This window comes from Eretmochelys imbricata, chromosome 11 (assembly GCF_965152235.1).
Source record: "Eretmochelys imbricata isolate rEreImb1 chromosome 11, rEreImb1.hap1, whole genome shotgun sequence".
NCBI classification, from domain to species: domain Eukaryota; kingdom Metazoa; phylum Chordata; order Testudines; family Cheloniidae; genus Eretmochelys; species Eretmochelys imbricata.
This window is the reverse complement of record NC_135582.1, coordinates 30789975-30809917: the sequence shown is the minus strand read 5'-3', so window position 1 is coordinate 30809917 and position 19943 is coordinate 30789975. Positions and strand designations below refer to the sequence as shown.

Genomic DNA, 19943 nt, shown 5'->3' with positions numbered 1-19943 from the left:
TGTAAACCTTAATCTCTCTGTGCATCAGTTTCCCCGTGTTAAAACAAAGATGATGCCTACCCTCCCCCCCCCCAGGTTTGTTATGAGGCTTCTTCATCAATGTTTATAAAGCACTGGGGGTGCCACAGAATTGGAAGGTGCTCTACAAAGCATGAATCTGCAGTAACTTGTTTCCAAACAATCATTTATGCCCGTTCAACTTGATCATAAATCATTATAAACTTTACAACGGAAAGAGAAGCCCCAGGAAGAAGAGGCCAGTGAATGTTCATGGGAAGGACTCATCGTGTGTGGTTATTAGAGGAACTTGGCTGGGGGACCTGAGACCCAACGCCTCGGCCGTGTGATAAGATTTCACAAAGCCCAGGATTCCTAGAAATGGTTTTCGCCTAATGAAGAGTTTGGGTTTAGAAATTCCCCTGGCGGTGTTTGTGTTTTCACCGCGCCATCGCAGCACAGCGCCGCTGCTGGGAACGGCAGCGCGCGTTGCCTCCCTGTCCGAGCTCCGTGCGGGGGCTAAGCGGCGGCGGGGGGAGAAGTTCTGCGGCAACTTTGCTGGTCTTCTAGTGGAAAGGGGAGGGGAGCGCACGTGGGGGCGGAGCGGGATTTCCGTGGCACTGGGGTAATGCCGGGCTCCCCAGGCGGGCCTCTGGGGTCACGGGCGGGGCAGAGCCCGAGCTGTGCAGGCTGGGGGCGGAGCTCTGTGTCAGCCCGCGGCCGCCGGGGGAAGCCCTGCGCCGGGCTGGCCGGGAGCCAGGCCGCAGCGGCGGGCGTTCGGGAGGCTCCCCCCCGGGCCCCCCTGTGCGTGCGGGGAGCGCGCCCGCCCCAGCCATTGTTTCCTATCTCCGCACCGGCGTCAGTGGAAAATCCCCCCACCTGCCGCGCCCGGCTCGGGCTATTTATCCAGCGGCGCTGCCGTCACGGAGAGCGGCGCTGCTGACGGGGGAGCTGACGCTCTTGGCCGCTACCGCTGGGCTTGCGGCGGCTACAATGGGGCTCTGTGCGGCGCTGGGAACGGGGCGCGGAGCAGGGAGCGCCCCGCCGCAGCCCCCGCTTTCTCCTCCTCCGGGCCCCGCCTGCGGCAAGCGGGGGCCGGGCGCTGCTGCTAGCGCCGCCCCCGGGGCGCGCCTGGCCTCGTCCTGCCTCCCCTCCGCTGGCGGCGCCCGGGCTGAGCTGGGGGAGCGCGGCCCGCGCTGCTGGGGCACGGCGCGGCTCTGCTGGGAGGGACGCGCGGCGGCGGACGGCGCAGGCAAGACAGGAGCCAGGTAATGTCGTTACAGGCAGGTGCGGGGGGGAGGCGTGTGCGCGCCGCTTTATGGGGGACCAGTCCCGCAAGCAACACAAAGAAACTTCGGCTCCTAGCGCCCTGCCCGGAGAAAGGGAGACTTCTTTCCCCCCCACCCCGCCCCCCGGGGCTGGCTGGGGCTGTGGAAGTGTAAAGATGCTCCTTCAGCTGCCTAACTCTCTGTTGCCCCCACGCACCCACCCCACCTGTGCGGGGCTTCCGGGAGAGTCCAGCTGCGATCCCATAAAGTAGCAATCGGGGGGCTGGGGTGGGCGTACGACTGCCCTGCCTGCTTCCCCAGTAAAGGAGCGAGGGTGGGACCCGGCCCTCCAGCGAAGCGTAACTGCTTTTTCTCAAAACAGCCCCGCGAATTGAAAGTTGAAAATTAAATTCCAGTAAAGCTTTTGCCTAATTTAACTTAACCGAGGTTTCTGTCGCCCTGGCAGGCTGCCTGCCTGCCTCGATTTAATGGCGTTAAGCTAGGCTTTTTTTACACAAGTACAATTCCATCAATAGTTTTCTGCACAGCTGGATTTCCGCTGGGTGCAGATGTTGCTAATGGCAGCTTAAGCACGGATGGGCAGATAACATATGGAATGCAACATGTTGCCATATGGTCCGTTTAGCCTTTCACCTCCAAGAATATCAATCAAATATGTTCTGGGAGAAATTTAATGACTCTCTGAACAGGAAGATGAATTGCTTGGTACGATTTATATTCTTTGACCTGATGCTATATAACAATAAGACGGTAAATGGAACTCACCGTTTTTATAATAAGAATGTGACCAAATGGGGCTAGATTTCAAATACTATAAACATTTGCATGTTAGGATCTTGACAGCTGTCAAATTATTCAGACAGTGAAGCGTGCCCCAATAAAAGCATGTCCACAATAAAAATGGACAACCACAGCTTCAACAGTCTTCAGTAAAATTGCCTACATGTATCTCTGGAAACATTTGACAGTATAAAACATTATTATTTATAAACACTCCAATATCCAAAACTATCCACACTTGTACAGCATGAACCAGGAATGAAGAAAAAGGGAGAGGTGCTATGGAACTAAGTATTAGGATTCTCCAAAAAACTAGGAAAATAGATCCTGATAAATTTGTTGCCTCTCAGTAATTTCAAACCGGTTTACATCAGGGACCACATTTGTTTATCTTTTTATGACCTAAAGTTTTTGACTTCAGTATGATTGATTAAAATTTTTGGCAGAAATTACACTTCCATAAAAATAAAGTCGCTAACTATTCTAACCGAAACAGGTATGTATACCCTTTCATTGTTGATCTTATACTTTGATGTAAAACACTTAAGTCCCAATCCAACTCCCAAAAAATCAATGGAAAGCTTCCCATTGTCTCCCAAGGCTGTTGGATTGGTCCCTTGGAGAACTGACAAAGCCTCTAGTATTCTATTTTTAGTGTCACAGGTAGTGTTTTGAAGTGTGAGCAGATTCTAAAGGACCTGCCAACCTGAACCTCTAGGGTGTTTATCTTTTTACATTTGCACTCACTCTGAGTTAATTTTTCAAAGGTACTTTTAATAACTAATGGATTGTATTCTTTCCCTCTGATATTTCATTCAAGATGGAAAGAAAATTAATATAATAAAAGCAGGAAAGAGAGATTTAAAATCCATCATATAACCATTTTGAGTCTGTCACTGATATTTTTAAACCTTAAATTAAATTACTTTACTTATACACAGGTAATCAATATAGATTGCAAGCTCCTTGGGGCAGGGACTTTCTCTTTGCTATATGTTTGTACAATGCTTAGAACTATGGGGCTCTGGCCTCTAGGTGGTATTGTAAGACTAATAATAAATATCACTGTATATCCCTCTATTTTGGGATAAACCTGATAAATTATTAAAAACGGTTGGTCAGCTAATAGAAAATGAGGTTTCATGCTCCCAAAAATATATATATACCATAAACAGGATATGTGAGCATGTTTTAATTAATATACAATATGTTTGGAGGTATGTATGTATCATGTACAAAAATCCTGTTTTTACAGAAAGTTATTTCCTTTTCCCAACAGAAAACCAAACTCTCTCTCTCAGTCTACTGGCGCCATTCTTTTTCCATTGGCTGCAGAAAGAGCAGAATTGAGCCCCTATTCCTAGTACATAATTACAGGAGCCTTTCCATCTAAATATGTGAAGGCAAAGTTTGAGTTGCGCACGTATGAAATAACTTATCATGTTAGGCACAATGAGTTATTGCCATTTTGCCAACAAGTATAAAAAATGCTGTAGAGCCAAGACTCCATCATACGACATGCAATAATTTGTTTGACTTAAAAAAAAAAATGTTGATCAGAATATGCTTAGAAAAAATGGTTATTCTGTTAATGCTTCTTGTATTTAACAGGATTTCCAATGGATGAATATTGTGGCAAGTGTCACTGTGTTGTGATATACAACTACTGTTCTCATAACAGAGAACTAATACTTTTCACTCCAGTGTGTTTGATCCATGCATGATCTTCCTACTTATTGTGCCTGATTGAGAACTTTAAAAACAAATAAAACTGCACAGAATTATAAAGATCCCTTCAAGGGGACCTACATTCTATGAGTCTCTATAATTTTGTTTTGTACTCATTTTCACTTTTAAAAAATGCAAACCTGTTCTACAGGCATTAGTTCTGTTTTTTGGTCTCTGTGAACTGATTCTGTTCATGCATGTCCCACTCCCACATATGACTTGTGTTGAATTACTGTCTTAAAGTCCTAGGTAACATCCATTATAATTTTAACTTCATACTGTATTCCTAAAGGTGCTCATTAAAGTGAGTGGGGAGCTTTGGCTGAGTAAGGACTATGGAGTCCAGGTCTAAGAAGTGGCTGATTGCCAAAATTAGCCCTATAGAAGGATTGAACTGCATTTGAACCTGTCACCATTATTCTAATGATCTGGGGAGGGAATCACATTGTTAGTGATTGGTAAAACATTGGATTTTAAAGTATTTGTTTAGATATGGGTCTTCAATGCCAAAGTCTTCATTATTCACATTCTTATCTCTTAAATTGCCAACTGACTGGAACATTGATTACATAATGGTGCACATACTTCATCTGTGGCAGGAAAGGAGAGGAAATTTGAAAAAATTCAAACATCACATATTGTGGATCCTAAATGCATTAGTTTCCTCATAGTGTAATTCTGATTGCATTACAACCACAGCTGTTTATCGTTCACTCTGATGTATTAAAATATTTTGCACTTTTGCTTCTCATTTTGATGTAAGAGCTAAAGCAATATATGACAAACTTTAGAGAGAGTCAACATTATGCTGCTCCCCCCCATGTGAAAGTGTGCCTCTGATTTGTATAATAGTACTACAGTACTACTTTGGTGGACAGATTGTCTCCCATCTTTCATTTTAAAAAGTCACTTTTTATTACTAAAGTGACCAGTACATCTCTTCTAAAATGGTTCAGTCTATTAAGTTACAAACATGTAGACAATATCACATTGATATGCAGTTTTTAGTTTATCCCTTTTAGTGGGACTATCATGTAAATATGTAATGTAAAAGTGCACTTCCTATTTAATACTTTTTCAGATTGACAGTTGTTTTAATTAAATGTGTTCTTGTATTTAGATACCAAAATACAGCATTTCACTACATTTTATAAAATTGTGTTTTTGCATTTATTTAATGTAAGGTTCTTTTTTAAAGCATGTAGTCTTGAATGTTTGTTCTCCCTTTTTTTCACATCATTACTCTGATACTGCTTGATTAGCTCCCTCCCCAGTCATGATTGGTAATTAAAATAGGCATTAAAATTAGTCACTTAGCAATTTTGCTGTTCAATTGGCAATTAAATTACTTAATTGCAATTAAAGTCCTAATTTTAATTGGCAAAATGATAGATGTAGATTTAAGATAATATGTATAAATACTTTAATAAGTGTCTATATAAGGATTACTTAATTACTCAACTTCAAGTTTATGCTGTTAACTTTAGAACTTTTAAGTGAGCAATGAAATTTATATTACATCTATTCTAAGGATATGGTAATTAGATGTATTACTTATCATGATAAGGGTCTTTGCTATAAGTTATTTCTCTTAAAACTGTTGTGTGAGCTAACCATTGAAATATACACTATTCATCATCTTACAAACTAGTCATACTTTTAGTTTTGTGATTCAATGTGACTTTCATTCAAATGGTAGATTGGCCTACTGAAGTAGTCTAAGGTTATTCTGCTGAACATAAGTGAGATTGAACTACAGTAAACTGGTCATAATTTCAGGTGAGAATAACTAAACCCCATATTTTATTTCAAGTTGGAATTTCCAACTATTTAATCGAAAACTGTTGAAATAAAGGATGATTAGAAAAAGCAAACCTGTTTTCAGAAAGAGATTCTGAAGATGAAATTTAAAATATTGCTGTACATGTGAATTTTTACTAACTTTACTTGTGGTCACTTTACCATAACACAGGGTATCAGTGAGACTTACTTAACAAATCTATAGTTAAGAACTTAAATCACATGCTATGAAACGTATTTGCATTATTTCCCTTTATTTCAGTGGGACTAGATATCTAGGAAAAAGCAAGCTGTTTGGGCCTCATGTTTCTATATCTGGTGCTATATTTACAATATAAAAATATTTTTAGCCCTTAAATTGAAAGCATTCTCAGTTTAGACACAATTATAATGGAATAATTACTGATTGATACAGATTGCATGTTTTTTATGAGTGCTTTTGGACTTGTATGTAAATATTACCTTAATATTTTGGATGTTAGAATATCAACTGTCTGCATTAAAAGATAATTTTAGGGAGGGTTGTTTTTAAAATATTTCTCTGAAGTTTTTTGTTCGTTCTAAACAGATTATATTTGCATATAATCTGAAAGATGTCTTTAAGTCAATTTTTGTTAGTTTTATTCTATTTACATTCATAATAGAAGAATATAATAGTTTTCTACAAGTCAAAAACAAGGCAGAAAAGAAAATTGCATGCAAATTGCCAAAGATCTGGATCATACATATTACAGAAATATCAGCTTACCTTATTCTTAAACCATATCAGTGGAAAAGTATGAAATAAACTGATTTGTGCGGGTTTTTTTTTTTAAAATATACAGACTTAATTGCAGCAGAAAACTCAATTTGAAGACACTCAGCAATTCTCAGAAGTTGCATTCTCGCAAGAATCCAATATATGGGACAAATGTTTCTTATGAAACTACTGCCAATGTCTAGCTACCTCTCTTTGCTCCTAACTCCAAGGAAGTGTAGTGCATCACTACACTGTTTTAAAGTGGTTGTTCTGTTGTCTTTTAAAATAGATTCCTAAAGTGGTCTTAATGAAAAGGTAGTGCTCTTATTTTCACTCTATGTAACTTTACTCTGTAAATTAAGTTTTTGCTTTTTCAGAATTCTGTTCCGGTCACTGATCCCACTGAAGTCATTGGGAGTCTTACTGTTGACATCAGTAGGGTGATGCATATACAATGTTTCGTATGTTTTTGAGATGAGGAAAATACTTATTTCATGCAAGCCTTTATTAACCATTTAATTAAAAGTTCCCTGGTTGAGGTTTAATTTCTAAATTATGTTGTATTTTAAATGTATATACAGATTATGTGTAATATATACAATAAAATATTATAATTGAGTTCCCTTGAGTGGTATTTTTTTAGATTTTAACACAGTGGTATGTAATTATTATAAAAATGCACATATAACTACTAGTCTTTTGCTAATTTTCAAAGTTATCAGAGCAATAGGACCACTGATCTATTAGTCTAAAAATGTTATTTTCTTTAAGTTTTTTAAAAGATGGCGTAAATTGTGGATTTAGAGGAGGGAGGGAACACAGTGTCCAAAAAAACCCCAACAACCCTCACTATTGAAATGTTGTTGGTATGAGGAGAAAAGACACAGTGGAAAACATCGACTGCCATCAATCTATTCTTGTTAAAAACATTTACTATTTTTGAAAATCAAAGCTCTTTTTTTAATTTTGCTGAGGCTCTGTAGAACTTTTCATTTATTTTAAAAGGACAAAGTAATAATTTTCATATTTTTATTCCCCTCTGTATTTTTTTTCAAGAAGATGGCAGTAACGGAATAACATTTAGAAATACAGATACAATGTTTTTTAAGAACTGTATGAAGCCTTCCCATTTGACCACAAATCTTTATAAGGTTAGTCATTAGGCTTTGGGCCTAAAAAAGGACTGCACATCCTGTCACACTGCCACATCATGTTCTCTCTGTATAACAATTTCGAACAGCTGGAGTAATTTTTAGTATGGGAAATCACTTACATTTAGCCCATTGTTTTACTGTTTATAAGTGTGTGTGTGTGTATATGTATATGTGTATAAATATATTCTCTCTCTCTCTCTCCAGTCAGGAATCCTCTCGTTAAGTTGATTTACTTAATGTTTTAAAAAATATACCTTTGGTTTTCCAAACCTGATTTGAATTTTGTTAGGTGATTAAAAAGCCAGTACTTCTCATGGCATTTATGTGGACATAAAACCTCTTCCTTCTGAGGAGTTAGATTCCTAGAATCTGGCCCAAAATAGAGAGAACACCATGCCAATTTATTTAGGAAATTATTTAAAAGCTTGAAGCAATAAACAAGTTGTTATAGTGATGGTTTCTATGCTGCTCTTCCAGAACCATATGCCATTCTGTACAAGGAGACAAGGTGGGTGAGGTAATATCGTTTAGTGGAACAACTTCTGCTGGTGAGAGGGACAAGCATTTGAGCTTACAGAGGGCTTCTCAAATGTTTGTCTGTCTCACCAGCAGAAATTGGTCCAGTAAATGGTATCCCGCTTTTACCCGCCTTGTATCTTTAACATCGTGGGCCCAACACAGTACCATACCACTGCACAGGCTGTCTAGGTGCGGTTTTGTATTGCTTGTGAAGTCTAGCCCCCTACTGGTGGGATCCCTGAACTGCAGTGGCTGGTGGTTTTGATTGGGCTGCTGCTGCTGCTATACTTCCACCACTTTGGTGGTGGTTTAAACCTCTTCACACACGGTGTCCATGTGTGAACACATCTAGCTGCTGGACATCAGGATTCCTACTTAGCAGAGGAGTAGCTGCAGCCCAGTTTGTCACAACTACTGTTATCCCTTCACCAGAGGCACAAAAGAAGACCCAAAGATGTTAAGTATAGGTGTAATTTTGGTACAGAGCGGTGAGTGAAGAGAAATTTCAGTAATGTTTTGCACGGGTTAAAACAATACCTGCCCACTCTTTCTGAAAAGTAATTGTCCTCGTGGAAACTTGCTTCTCTTGTATTTTAGGAATGAGATTGATGCGGATTCAACATAGCTGCATAAAACCAATAGACAGATCCTCATGCTTACCTGCAGAAAGATCATGGGGAACTTGCAAAGTTGCAATTCGGAGAGAGCTATCGCAAAAAGCTACAGGGGGGCGGGGGGAGAGTGTGGTACACCTGTGAGCGCCTTTGAAGTACAGTGGCTCAGGGGAGCTTTTAATAAGAGTTTTGACAATGGCAGATACATTGCTTAAACCCCCCTCCCCCCCATTTATAGCTAGTTGCAGGGCGGTTGTAGCCATGCCTGTCGTAGGGTAGCAGAGAGACAAGGCAGGTGCGTGCGGCGCCCCGAAGGAATGTTACAAGTGACTCCCGCTGTGAGCCCGCGGGCACCGCGCCTTGGCGGCTCGCGAGCTTCCGACCGGGGATACTTAAAATAGCCCCGCCCACTCTGGGGCTATAAGCGGCTCCCCGCACTGCAATGGAGCAGGGAGCCGGCCAAGCAGCTGCTATTTTTGGCGCAGCCGGCTGCTTGCGTCAGTAGCGGCGTCCCCTTGCGTCACGCGCCGCCCCGCCCAACTCTCACTTTTTCCCTTTCGTTCGCTTCAGCCCACGGGCGGCGGCTGACGCTGCTGCGCTCATGCTAATGAGCCCCCTCCCCGTCTGCCGCTCGCCCCAGCCTGCAGCCGCCGCCGAGCTTAAGGTGGCCGCTTCAGGTTCCCCTCGCGCGGCGCGCCTGGGACGCCCGGGGCTATTTATAGCGCTGCCAAACATAGCTCCCGTGTGACGCCCGGTGCGAAAGGGGTGGGCTGCCCCCGGCCGCCCAGCGCAGACACAGCGTCCTGGCTGCAAAGAGGGTCAGAGGAGTTGTAGCAGGGCAAGCCCCTTCCCGCTGATGGGGTGGGGGAGCCATCCGAAGGGAGCTGCTTCCTTGCAGCGTGGGCGTCAGGTTAACAGAGCTTTGAACCCCAGCACAGGGAAGTCAGATGCTGCAGTCGTCGGGGGAACCAGGATAGATGAGGTGCCTCCCTGGAGGTTTAATGAAACCCCATTGAAGACTACTGGGCAGGAGCTGGGCAGGGACACCTGGACGGTCTCCGAAGGGGTCATGGCCTGCAGGGGAAGGGGATAAAACATAAAGCACAGACCATACCCTCAGGTCGAGAGCCAGCTTTTCCTCCGGCAAAAGGGGAGGTGGGGACAGGTGTGGCTCTTGCGGGAACCCTATAATTGTTCCTATTATGTACAGGCAAGTACATCTCCTTTTAGCAGGCATTTTCTGCACGCCTTCCCTTCCTTCTGTGAGTTGGAGTGCCCACTCCTAGCCTATTTCAGTGGGTTAACATGCAAAGCAGAGACAGGGCTGTGTGACAGCTTCTAGTATTACCCTGGTCTGAGTAAAGGGCACCCCCCACCATCACCCTTGCTCTGCACTTTTTCTCTCGGTAGAGCACAGAGGTATTGCAGCCATGCTTTTACATTGCATAAGTTAAAGTAGAATGCGTGTAACTCCGTACAAGCGGGTTCTTTATTCCCCGCGTACAGACAGAGACGTTGTCCACGGCGGGCCAGGAACTTTCCTCCAAAAACAAATATGCATTTCCAATGCCTTTAATTAGCACTTTTAAGTGGTGCAAGCGCTGAAAATATGCTGTGAGATGTAAACCAACTCCCCCCCCCATCTTCCTAACAATTGGACAACCTGTTGCGTGAAGCTGTATTGTTTTGAGAGAGAGATGATTTCAAGGCACCGGCGGACTCAGATTTTAAACAATGACTATTGCTCTGCGGCGAGTAATAAAACATTCTCTCAAATAAGCCTGAAGACAGTGAATCTGGTGCTAACAGGCGCTGCTGTTTGTTTTTGGGGGGGAGAGAGGTCTTCATTTCTAGCTGTAGAAAATGCCTCCGTGGGTCACAAAGAAGGGGGAAAATCTGTATCTAACAAATGATGAAAGTAGCGATGTCCATATGTATGTACGTATGCAAGAAAAATCCCCGTACCGTACTGTGGTATAGACACACAACTTAGCAGACCCCATGCAGACAGAGCAACACACGTTATTATACAGTGTGCCTGCGTGCAGAGAGCCGCAGAGAGATCCTCTAAGGTGTATGACACGGCGTGGGGGGGTGGGGGGAAATCTAGTTCTTTGTTTACAGTCTAGCACATCTAGGGGGTGTAAGTGCGGGGGGATTGCACCTATTTTGGAAAAGCTGTAACAAGGTGAACCGAGGGGGCTTGTTCCCACCTTAAAATCTGCACTCTTGGTGATGTCACGTCGGAAATTTACCAAAGCAAGAACTGGCCAACTGTGGCGAGAGATCCAGCCCCTCGAATGGCTGATTGGGCGGGCGGCACTGACGTGCACTGACGCTTGGAGACTTTAGGTGCATGTTGGCTGTGGAATACGGAGCCCACATAAACAAAGGCACATTGGAGGGAAGGGCCAGTCTGTCCGGCTTGCTCGCACTGTGCTTTACTAGTACTGTACTTCCCAATAGAGAATAACTAGCAAGTGCTCCGTCATCGGTGGCTTTATCCGCCGATCTGCCCCTGGGAACCTGTTGTGCAGACGGTTGAATGAATGAAAGAGACATTGCTAACAAGTGAGTACTGATTTTTGTAAAATCCCCCTGTTTAATCTTGTCGTTGATTTACAGCCCTGTGCAGGATGCCCTCAGTCTTCACAATGGACTTCAGTGGAGGGGGCTGGGAGGGTAGATGGAAATAGGAGGCGTTAAAATATTGTGTGTGTGGTTTTCAAATGCCACCTTCTTCTATACTGTATTTCCAAAATGTCATTCGGTTAATTCATCGCTCAGTGAGCCTCCGATCTGGTTCTGTAAAAGATGCGAACATGAAATCAACTTTGGTGCAAGAATCTGTCCCTGTCTGTCTGCTGTAACTTTCACCTGTTTGGCAGACCTAGAATGTCGAAGTTGGGCTGTTCAGGTAAACGCGTGTAGCTGGGGCCTGAACTTCCACGGTTAAATAGCAGGAGGAAAGTTCTGCTTGGGAACATTTTTCTCTCTCCATCTCCAAGGTTAGCAACCGGTGCTGGTGGTATAAGGCAGCTCCATAGAGTTCTTTAGTGTCCTAGCACTTAGTTGCCTTTTTATATTTATTGCCGCCGTGCGCGTGTTATAAGCTTGCAGGGGGTGGCTTGCAAGGCTTCCTGCTAGTTTCATGGAGCGGAGTTATTCTTTTCGGCGGTGATCCTTTCCCCTCCCCCCAACCTGCTATTTACTTAGTGTACACTGACCATCAACAAAGCAAGCCGTCAGGCCAGGCGTTAATTAGTGGAAGAGAAAGGAGTGGATATTTGGATGAAGTGGAGTTGGAATGAAGATGCGTAGTCGCTGTCTGTGGTATCAAGGCAGTCTGGAGATGTTAGGGACGTTAACATGGTTTGTTTCACCCGGCAGGGTGTATATTAAGTTTGTGGTTCTACCACTGGTAATGTGTTACTTGTGTAAGGTGTCACACTATGAAGCAAATAGTATTGGTGGGCGTTTAAAGTCACTCCTGCTTAAAGGAGCCGGGGGCTCTGTTTATTTCACATGTCCCTTTTTGACTTTAGTTGTGCATAGTTAGAAAACAAAGCGAACATATATTAGGCGGCGTTCATTTATTGTTAATCAAGATTTCCCTGGGTAAGCGCATCCACTGGAAGCATTTTACAGCACTGTTAACCAGGTTTCTTTAATCTGAAACTCCTTTGGCTTCTTTGATTGTTTAGTTACCTTATTAACGTTGTTCATTGTCATCTATGCCCCTTTTTAGAGCTGTCGTTAAAAGTCACATTGGATTGTAGGGACTTTCAAGGGAAGGTGCAAAACGGTGCCTTCCCCCTTTTGTTCTTCAATAACTGGACTCAGCTGTTATTTGGGGAGGGGATATGTGTTAAAAATCCAATCAATTTTCCCTTCCGTGGAAATAATAGAACAAAAAATAATAAAAAATAATAATGTAAATATCAACCTGCTTTCAGTAAGTTTTCTTCCCGATAATAACTCTTTGGGAGAACTAGTTTATATGCCAAAATGCCACAAGGACAACATTTCATATTCGCTCTGACTAGCTCTTTTCTTAAACTATTTTAAGTCTGATTTCTTCATTAAAAGGCCGCACAATGCATCTTACTAAAACAGGCAAGCTCTTGTACTAGAGAAGCTCACGGTTTTGTGATACTGCATTTGTTTCAAACCAGTCCTTAGTAAATCTGAACATAAAGTCTATTGTGTCTGTTTCAGAGAACGTACTGGGCAGTCTGGAGTCCTCACTGATTTTCTAAAATCTTGGAAACTTTGTCTCCATTGAATTCCGACACTGTCCACCTTTAATTCCCTCGAAAACGCCTGTAACTCGGCTGAAGGTTTGTGAGCTTAATTTCTTTAATATTCAAAAGAAACAACTTCACACTGAAAGCCAAGTAACATAAGTAAGACACGTGCGTAGATGTGTTCCAAACAACTTCACATTGTGCAACTCACTTCATCGTGTTTCTTTACAAATGAACTAGCTGAAAATATCATTGTACACAGAAATAAAGCGACTGGCGCTCATTCGGTCTGTTTGTGGGGGCCTGAAAGACATTTTGGGGGTACACTATGCACTGTAAACATTCACAGACATCAGAGCTCTATGTACTTTAGTGTAATCTCTTTTTTTCCCCTGTGAACACGTTTTCTTTGCGCAATAAGAAGTGTGTGCGGCTTCCTAATGTGGCCCGCAGTGTTGTAGAAAGCAGGTGTACAAAGCAGGGGAGAAAGTATGCAGTTGACCAGGCTGAGTATATATTACACTGTTTCATTTCCAGCCATGCCCTGTGTTCAGGCTCAGTATGGGTCATCGCCTCAAGGAGCCAGCCCAGCTTCCCAGAGCTACAGTTACCACTCTTCAGGAGAATACAGCTCCGATTTCTTAACTCCAGAGTTTGTCAAGTTTAGCATGGACCTCACCAACACTGAAATCACTGCCACCACTTCTCTCCCCAGCTTCAGTACCTTTATGGACAACTACAGCACAAGCTACGACGTGAAGCCACCTTGCTTGTACCAAATGCCCCTGTCCGGACAGCAGTCCTCTATTAAAGTGGAAGACATTCAGATGCACAGCTACCAGCAACACAACCACCTCCCCCCTCAGTCGGAGGAGATGATGCCTCATTCGGGCTCCGTTTACTACAAGCCTTCGTCGCCCCCGACTCCCACCACCCCCGGCTTCCAGGTGCAGCACAGCCCCATGTGGGACGACCCTGGCTCCCTCCACAACTTCCACCAGAATTACGTGGCCACCACCCACATGATCGAGCAGAGGAAAACGCCGGTGTCCAGACTCTCCTTATTCTCATTTAAGCAATCACCCCCAGGAACCCCCGTGTCCAGCTGCCAGATGCGATTTGACGGGCCCCTCCACGTGCCCATGAACCCCGAGCCATCCGGGGCCCACCATGTAGTCGATGGCCAGACATTTGCAGTGCCCAATCCCATCCGCAAACAGGCATCCATGGGCTTCCCAGGGCTACAGATTGGACATGCGTCCCAGCTGCTGGACACCCAGGTGCCATCCCCTCCTTCCCGGGGGTCTCCATCCAACGAGGGCCTCTGCGCTGTGTGCGGGGACAACGCGGCCTGCCAGCACTACGGAGTGCGTACTTGTGAGGGCTGCAAAGGTTTCTTCAAGGTGAGCTGGAGGTGCTGAGCGAGCGTGGGGAGGGTGGCGGAAGGGGTTAATTCACAAACTCCAAAGGGATCCCCGTCCTGTGCTCACCCACACCAATGCAAAGCAACAGCCTGGCCAAGAAGCTCAGGCGCAGATCCCACTGGGAGGGAGGGAGGGGAGAACGGCAGACACAGAAGGAGCAAGCAGGAAAGGAGGGCAAATGTCTGCAAATAACGGCGCCTTGTGCTCCTCTAAGCCCGATGTAGTTTTTGCAAAACTCCCCGCTGCAATGGGCCAAGACACACTGGTGTCCGTGGGGCCGGCCCCAAATGGCTGCAGATCCTTGGCGAGAAGTTGCGTGCAGGAGTTGAACAGGAGGCATTTGCATGTGCTAGAAGCTGCCTTCCCCTTCAGATTGAAATTGGTTAGGACAGAGAACCGTGTCTAAGCTAACCAAGTGGAACAGAATTCCCTATGGTAAAATTAAGTGATCTCTTTATTTCACCATCCTGATTGAATAATCTTATCATTTTAAATGGAGAAGGTCTCCAAGGAATGTAAATAATATGAATGCCCACGGATTTGTATTTACTGAGCGTCTCCTTCTCCTTCTCTTGGCATATAAAACACTGCTAGGAGCTGCAAGGTTAGCTCAAATGTTAACGCTATCAATTTTCTTCTGTTAAATGCCCTGGAAAAAAAGGGAGGGGAGGGGGGAATCCCAGCCTTGCAGGCACTTTAACTGGATCAGTTGGGGGCTGCAGAATTTAATGGAAATTAACAAATAATTTGTCATTTCCTTCTCTCCGTGCAGCGCACTGTCCAGAAAAACGCCAAATACGTGTGTTTAGCGAATAAAAACTGTCCAGTGGACAAACGCCGCAGAAATCGCTGTCAGTATTGTCGGTTTCAAAAGTGCCTTGCAGTTGGCATGGTCAAAGAAGGTAGGTCTTCAGCGTCCCCCGGCCTTTTCCTCTCAGCTACACCCTCCCCCACACATCCTTTCTGTTCCCCCTCCACCCACCCCCACCCCAGAATGTCTTTGTGTCAGGCCTCAGCTGGGAGCATGATCCCGGAGAGCCACGGCGCTTTTGATTCAAATAGGATCCCCTTGGAATAAGAAATAAAATAAAGCAGCATTCCTTTGTGTTACCCTTCTCGGCTGTAGCCTTGCAGCCTTGGAGATTTATACACATCCAGTGTAGGTTGGTACCCATAGCGGGGGGGGGGACAGCATCTGTGTGTTTCACTCTCGTGTGTTATAGGTGGGGGGAAGGAACGCTGAACGTCCTTTTCTTTCGCAGTGGTTCGCACAGACAGCTTAAAAGGCCGAAGGGGTCGCTTACCATCCAAACCGAAGAGCCCCCAGGAGCCCTCACCCCCCTCTCCCCCGGTGAGTCTGATCAGTGCCCTGGTGAGAGCCCATGTCGACTCCAACCCGGCTATGAGCAGCCTGGACTATTCCAGGGTAAGCTGGAGACAATACTAACATACAGACGTAGCTGCAAACACGCACACACGTGCCCATATGCAGAGAGAGAGAGAGAGAGAACAGTGACCGACCCCCCTTCACTCACCACGAGCAAGACGCACACCCTGCAGATGTCGGTCCCATTTGTTCCACAGAGTTTCGGGACTACCGTGACATTGTCAGGCACCCGTGTATACTCTGAGCACATGCTGTTCAGCTTCCACACACCCTGAAAGCTGGTAGCCTGTAGTCCATGCACTGAGTAGTGATCCTGTGGCAAACTGGCCTGGGAGTGAGGGAGAAGGTAGCCTAGCAAGAATATTCGGTGTTATTCCAGCTGCGCGGAAATACAGCATCTAATGAGGGGAGGGGGGTATTAAAATATATAAAGTGCTATAACTTTTATTAAGGGGTTACCAGGCTTTCCAGGAGGCTAACATCGGGACTGGCATGAATACTAACTTGCTAATTGTGTTGTGCAGATAAGAGTGAACGCTTCTCAATGCAGGGCGACCCTCTGTTTAGTCTGTATAGAAATGGCAATTTACATATTCAAAGCAGCGACCTCATAGCACCATCCCTAATTGAATTAATTGCCCTGGAACATCTCATTTCCTTACTGGTCAGAGAGAGGTTTAATTGTTATAAAAACCTGGCTCCCCTACTAGAAATGGGGTTAGCAATTTCACGGGTTATATATTTTAGAGAACCTCATTAAGTGCTTTTTAAAATGAAATTCCAGTTCCAGGCTAACCCTGACTACCAGATGAGCGGAGATGACACTCAGCATATCCAGCAGTTTTATGATCTCTTGACCGGCTCCATGGAGATCATCCGAGGATGGGCAGAAAAAATCCCTGGTTTCACTGACCTCTCTAAACCGGATCAGGACCTCCTCTTCGAATCCGCTTTCTTGGAACTGTTTGTGCTGCGGCTAGCATACAGGTAAATGGCCAACATTCAAAAGGCAACTTCTAGATTATTATGAAATCAAATCCTTTCATGGTCCACTGATCTGCGTTTTATTAACTCCTGGGTAATTAGGTGCCTCTTAAATCCTCCATTTATTGCTCTTCACGTAATTAGTTGTTTAGCTTATCTTTTCTTTTTCCCCCCTTTCTCTTTCTCGCTTCTTCTCCCCCCTCCCCCCCCCCACCTTGTATTAATTGCAGGTCCAGCCCAGTGGAGGGCAAGCTTATCTTTTGCAATGGGGTGGTCCTGCACAGGTTGCAGTGTGTCCGTGGCTTTGGAGAATGGATTGATTCCATTGTTGAATTCTCCTCCAACTTGCAAAATATGAACATCGACATATCTGCCTTCTCATGCATCGCTGCCCTGGCTATGGTAACAGGTCAGTACAGCTCTACCTTCTTGTGTTTTGGTGTTTCAACATCACTACACAGCCCAGTTGCCCTGTTCTGGTATCCACATTGTCAAACCTGTGATGTCCCGCATCCTTGTCTTTTTGCAGAGAGGCATGGGCTAAAGGAACCCAAGAGGGTGGAAGAACTTCAGAACAAGATTGTGAATTGTCTCAAAGACCATGTGACTTTCAATAACGGAGGTTTGAATCGCCCCAATTATTTGTCCAAACTCTTGGGGAAGCTCCCTGAACTTCGCACCCTTTGCACACAGGGGCTGCAACGCATTTTCTATCTGAAACTAGAAGATTTGGTGCCACCTCCAGCAATAATCGACAAACTTTTTCTGGACACTTTACCTTTTTAAGACTCTTCCCGTGCACTTAAAGTGAACTTTAAAGAAAATAAACTCGACCTGTCTGAAGGGGAATTCACCTGTGCGCAAAGCAGCACCTTTGGATGCCAGATTCCCATCCCCAAAACTGTTGCTAACCTCCTGAAGGCAGAAGGTGAATGGGCATTTTGGCTCTGGGGCATCAAGGATTCAGATGATGAACAAGGACAACTTAAATACTGTGGTATAAGCTTTTTATTATCGGCTCAAAATATTATTAAGAGGACTTCTGATTAAAAAGACGATCATATTTGGCAACGCCGGACTAAGACTCATATGATGACAAAGTACTAAGGTGACCCACAAGTCTCACCCTCTTAAAGACTAAAGTTTTCTGACGTAAAAGAAAGCTGTAATATATACTAAAAACTAAATGTTGCGTGGGTGGCATGAAATTAAAGAAGGCAAAGGCTTGTACATTTATCAGATGCAGTTTGGCTCTTTAAATTATTCTGTGCCTATTTATGAATAAATATTAAAAACCAATTCTAAAAGGAAGAACATAAATGTGTTTTCAAATAAAGAGAATTAAGTAACTCAATGAAATGGGAAAGCATGATGATTCCAGGACGATAATGTTATAGGCACTTGCTATTTCAGTAATGTCTATATTCTATAAATAGTATTTCAGACACTATGTAGTCTGTTAGATTTTATAAAGATTGGTAGTTATCTAAGCTTCAAACATTTTCTCAGTTGTAAAATAGGTGGGCACAAGTATTACAAAACCGAAATCTTGGACAAAGGGGCACATAGTGTTTGTAAACACCGTCCAACATTCCTTGTTTGTAAGTGTTGTATGTACTGTTGATGTTGATTAAAAAAAGTTTATATCTTGATTATTTTGTTGTCTAAAGCTAAACAAATCTTGCATGCAGCAGCTTTTGACTGTTTCCAGAGTGCTTATAATATATATAACTCCCTGGAAATTACTGAGCACTTTGAATTTTTTGTTTTGTTTTTTATGTCTAAAATTGTCGGTTAATATATTATTTTATGTTTGAGTAATATTTTTAATATTGCCATATTCTGTAGTATTTTTCTTTGTATATTTCCAGTATGGCACATTATACAAGTCACTGCCTTTTTTTCTATGGTGTATGACAGTTAGAGACGCTGAATTTTTTTTTCCCTGATAAACTCTCTTTCTTTGGGAAAGACAATTTTAATGTTTACAACAATAAAACCATGTAAACGAATAGAATTTCGTCTCCTTTCTGTCTAAGCGAGAAGTACCAATACGAAAATCCATTGCAGATAAAGAAAATTGACGATATAGTCATAAAAAGTGAAAAGGAGAACGGATGAGCCGTGTCACTTATTTAGTAATTTGTGGAGCTGAATGTGCAGACTCTGAAGGAGGAGCAAGAGGAACACCTAAGACTAAAAGGTTGGTCCAGATTTTGTTCTTAGGAGGTTCCTGTCCTGGTACTGAGTTCAGGCACTACTTCCAATGGCACAGAAGTCATTTAAAGCTTCGTGTGTATTGTTTTTGTAAAAGCAAGCAACTTTTATGGATTTTATTTCCCAAATCCTGTACTGTAGCTCTTGGGGTCTGTTTGGGATGGGGGAAAGTAAAGGGGACAGACGCTGGTGACAGTCCCACCGATGTTGTTTTCTGAAGTCTGAAGATTTTTTTTTAAAATGTGTTTAAATTTTGTTTACATGGAAATATTTTCATTTTAGGGATCAGTGGAGCCCGGCTTAGAATACTTAGAGTTCTCTTTGAAGAAAGTGTCTGAATAAATAAGACAGGAATTGTCTGCTTTGACGCCGGCTTGCTATAAATAAGTTATGACATAGTCTCATATTTAGCGACTTCTAAAGTGTAAAGAAAATGAAAGCTAGAAAAGCTAATTTAGCTGTTTGCAGTGACCCCAAGCCTTTTGTATTTCAGTGTGAGACTGAGAAATAGGTCTCTGTTTCATAGCTTTGAACGATGCAGGCTGCAAATTAGTTCAGAAACAAAACATGGACTGGAGAAATTGTGAAACAATATAATGAATTTAAAATGTGGCTATTTGAATGATTAGCGCCAACATATTATACTTATAGTGCAATGAAAGCTTTGGTACTATATCAGGGGAATTAAGAAAACTTCAGTCTCTTATGCTAGGGAGGGAAAATGTATGTGGAGCTGTATCCCGGAGACTATGCTCATCTATTATTTTCAATCTGTTTTGAATATATTATTTGCAAAGTATAATAAAGAAAATGGATGGACAGATTAGAGAGAAAGAGATAAGACCAGTTTTCCGGGTTTCCAGAAAAGGGGATTTAGGAGCGAGAGATTCTCAATCTCTTTTCAGAGTCTAGGAGCGTGGGAGGTAAAAGCCCAAGTCACAGCTAACAAACCTTATTAAAATAAGGAAATTTGCCTCTGGAGTTAGATAACTGGAGGCAAAGGAATGAGAAGGCGAGAGCCAAAGCAGGGGAAGTGCGAGTGCGTCATTTAAACCTGTTCCATC

At 43.5% G+C, this 19943-nt stretch overlaps 1 protein-coding gene across 3 annotated transcripts; it reads left to right on the top strand.

Moving 5' to 3' along the window:
• The first annotated feature begins 726 nt into the window (after window positions 1-726).
• Window positions 727-18606, top strand: NR4A2 (nuclear receptor subfamily 4 group A member 2). Of its 3 annotated transcripts, none has more exons than XM_077829940.1 (8): window positions 727-1265; window positions 12839-12960; window positions 13405-14270; window positions 15064-15193; window positions 15554-15717; window positions 16463-16665; window positions 16893-17071; window positions 17192-18606. In XM_077829940.1, the coding sequence occupies exons 3-8, from the start codon at window positions 13407-13409 to the stop codon at window positions 17446-17448; spliced, it is 1797 nt and encodes a 598-aa protein (XP_077686066.1). In that variant the 5' UTR covers window positions 727-1265; window positions 12839-12960; window positions 13405-13406; the 3' UTR covers window positions 17449-18606. The 3 variants fall into 3 exon arrangements, with proteins under 3 accessions (XP_077686066.1, XP_077686067.1, XP_077686065.1); XM_077829941.1 differs by lacking the exon at window positions 727-1265 and adding an exon at window positions 11033-11191 and having other exon boundaries at window positions 15554-15642; XM_077829939.1 differs by lacking the exon at window positions 727-1265 and adding an exon at window positions 11033-11191.
• Window positions 18607-19943: the final 1337 nt, after the last annotated feature.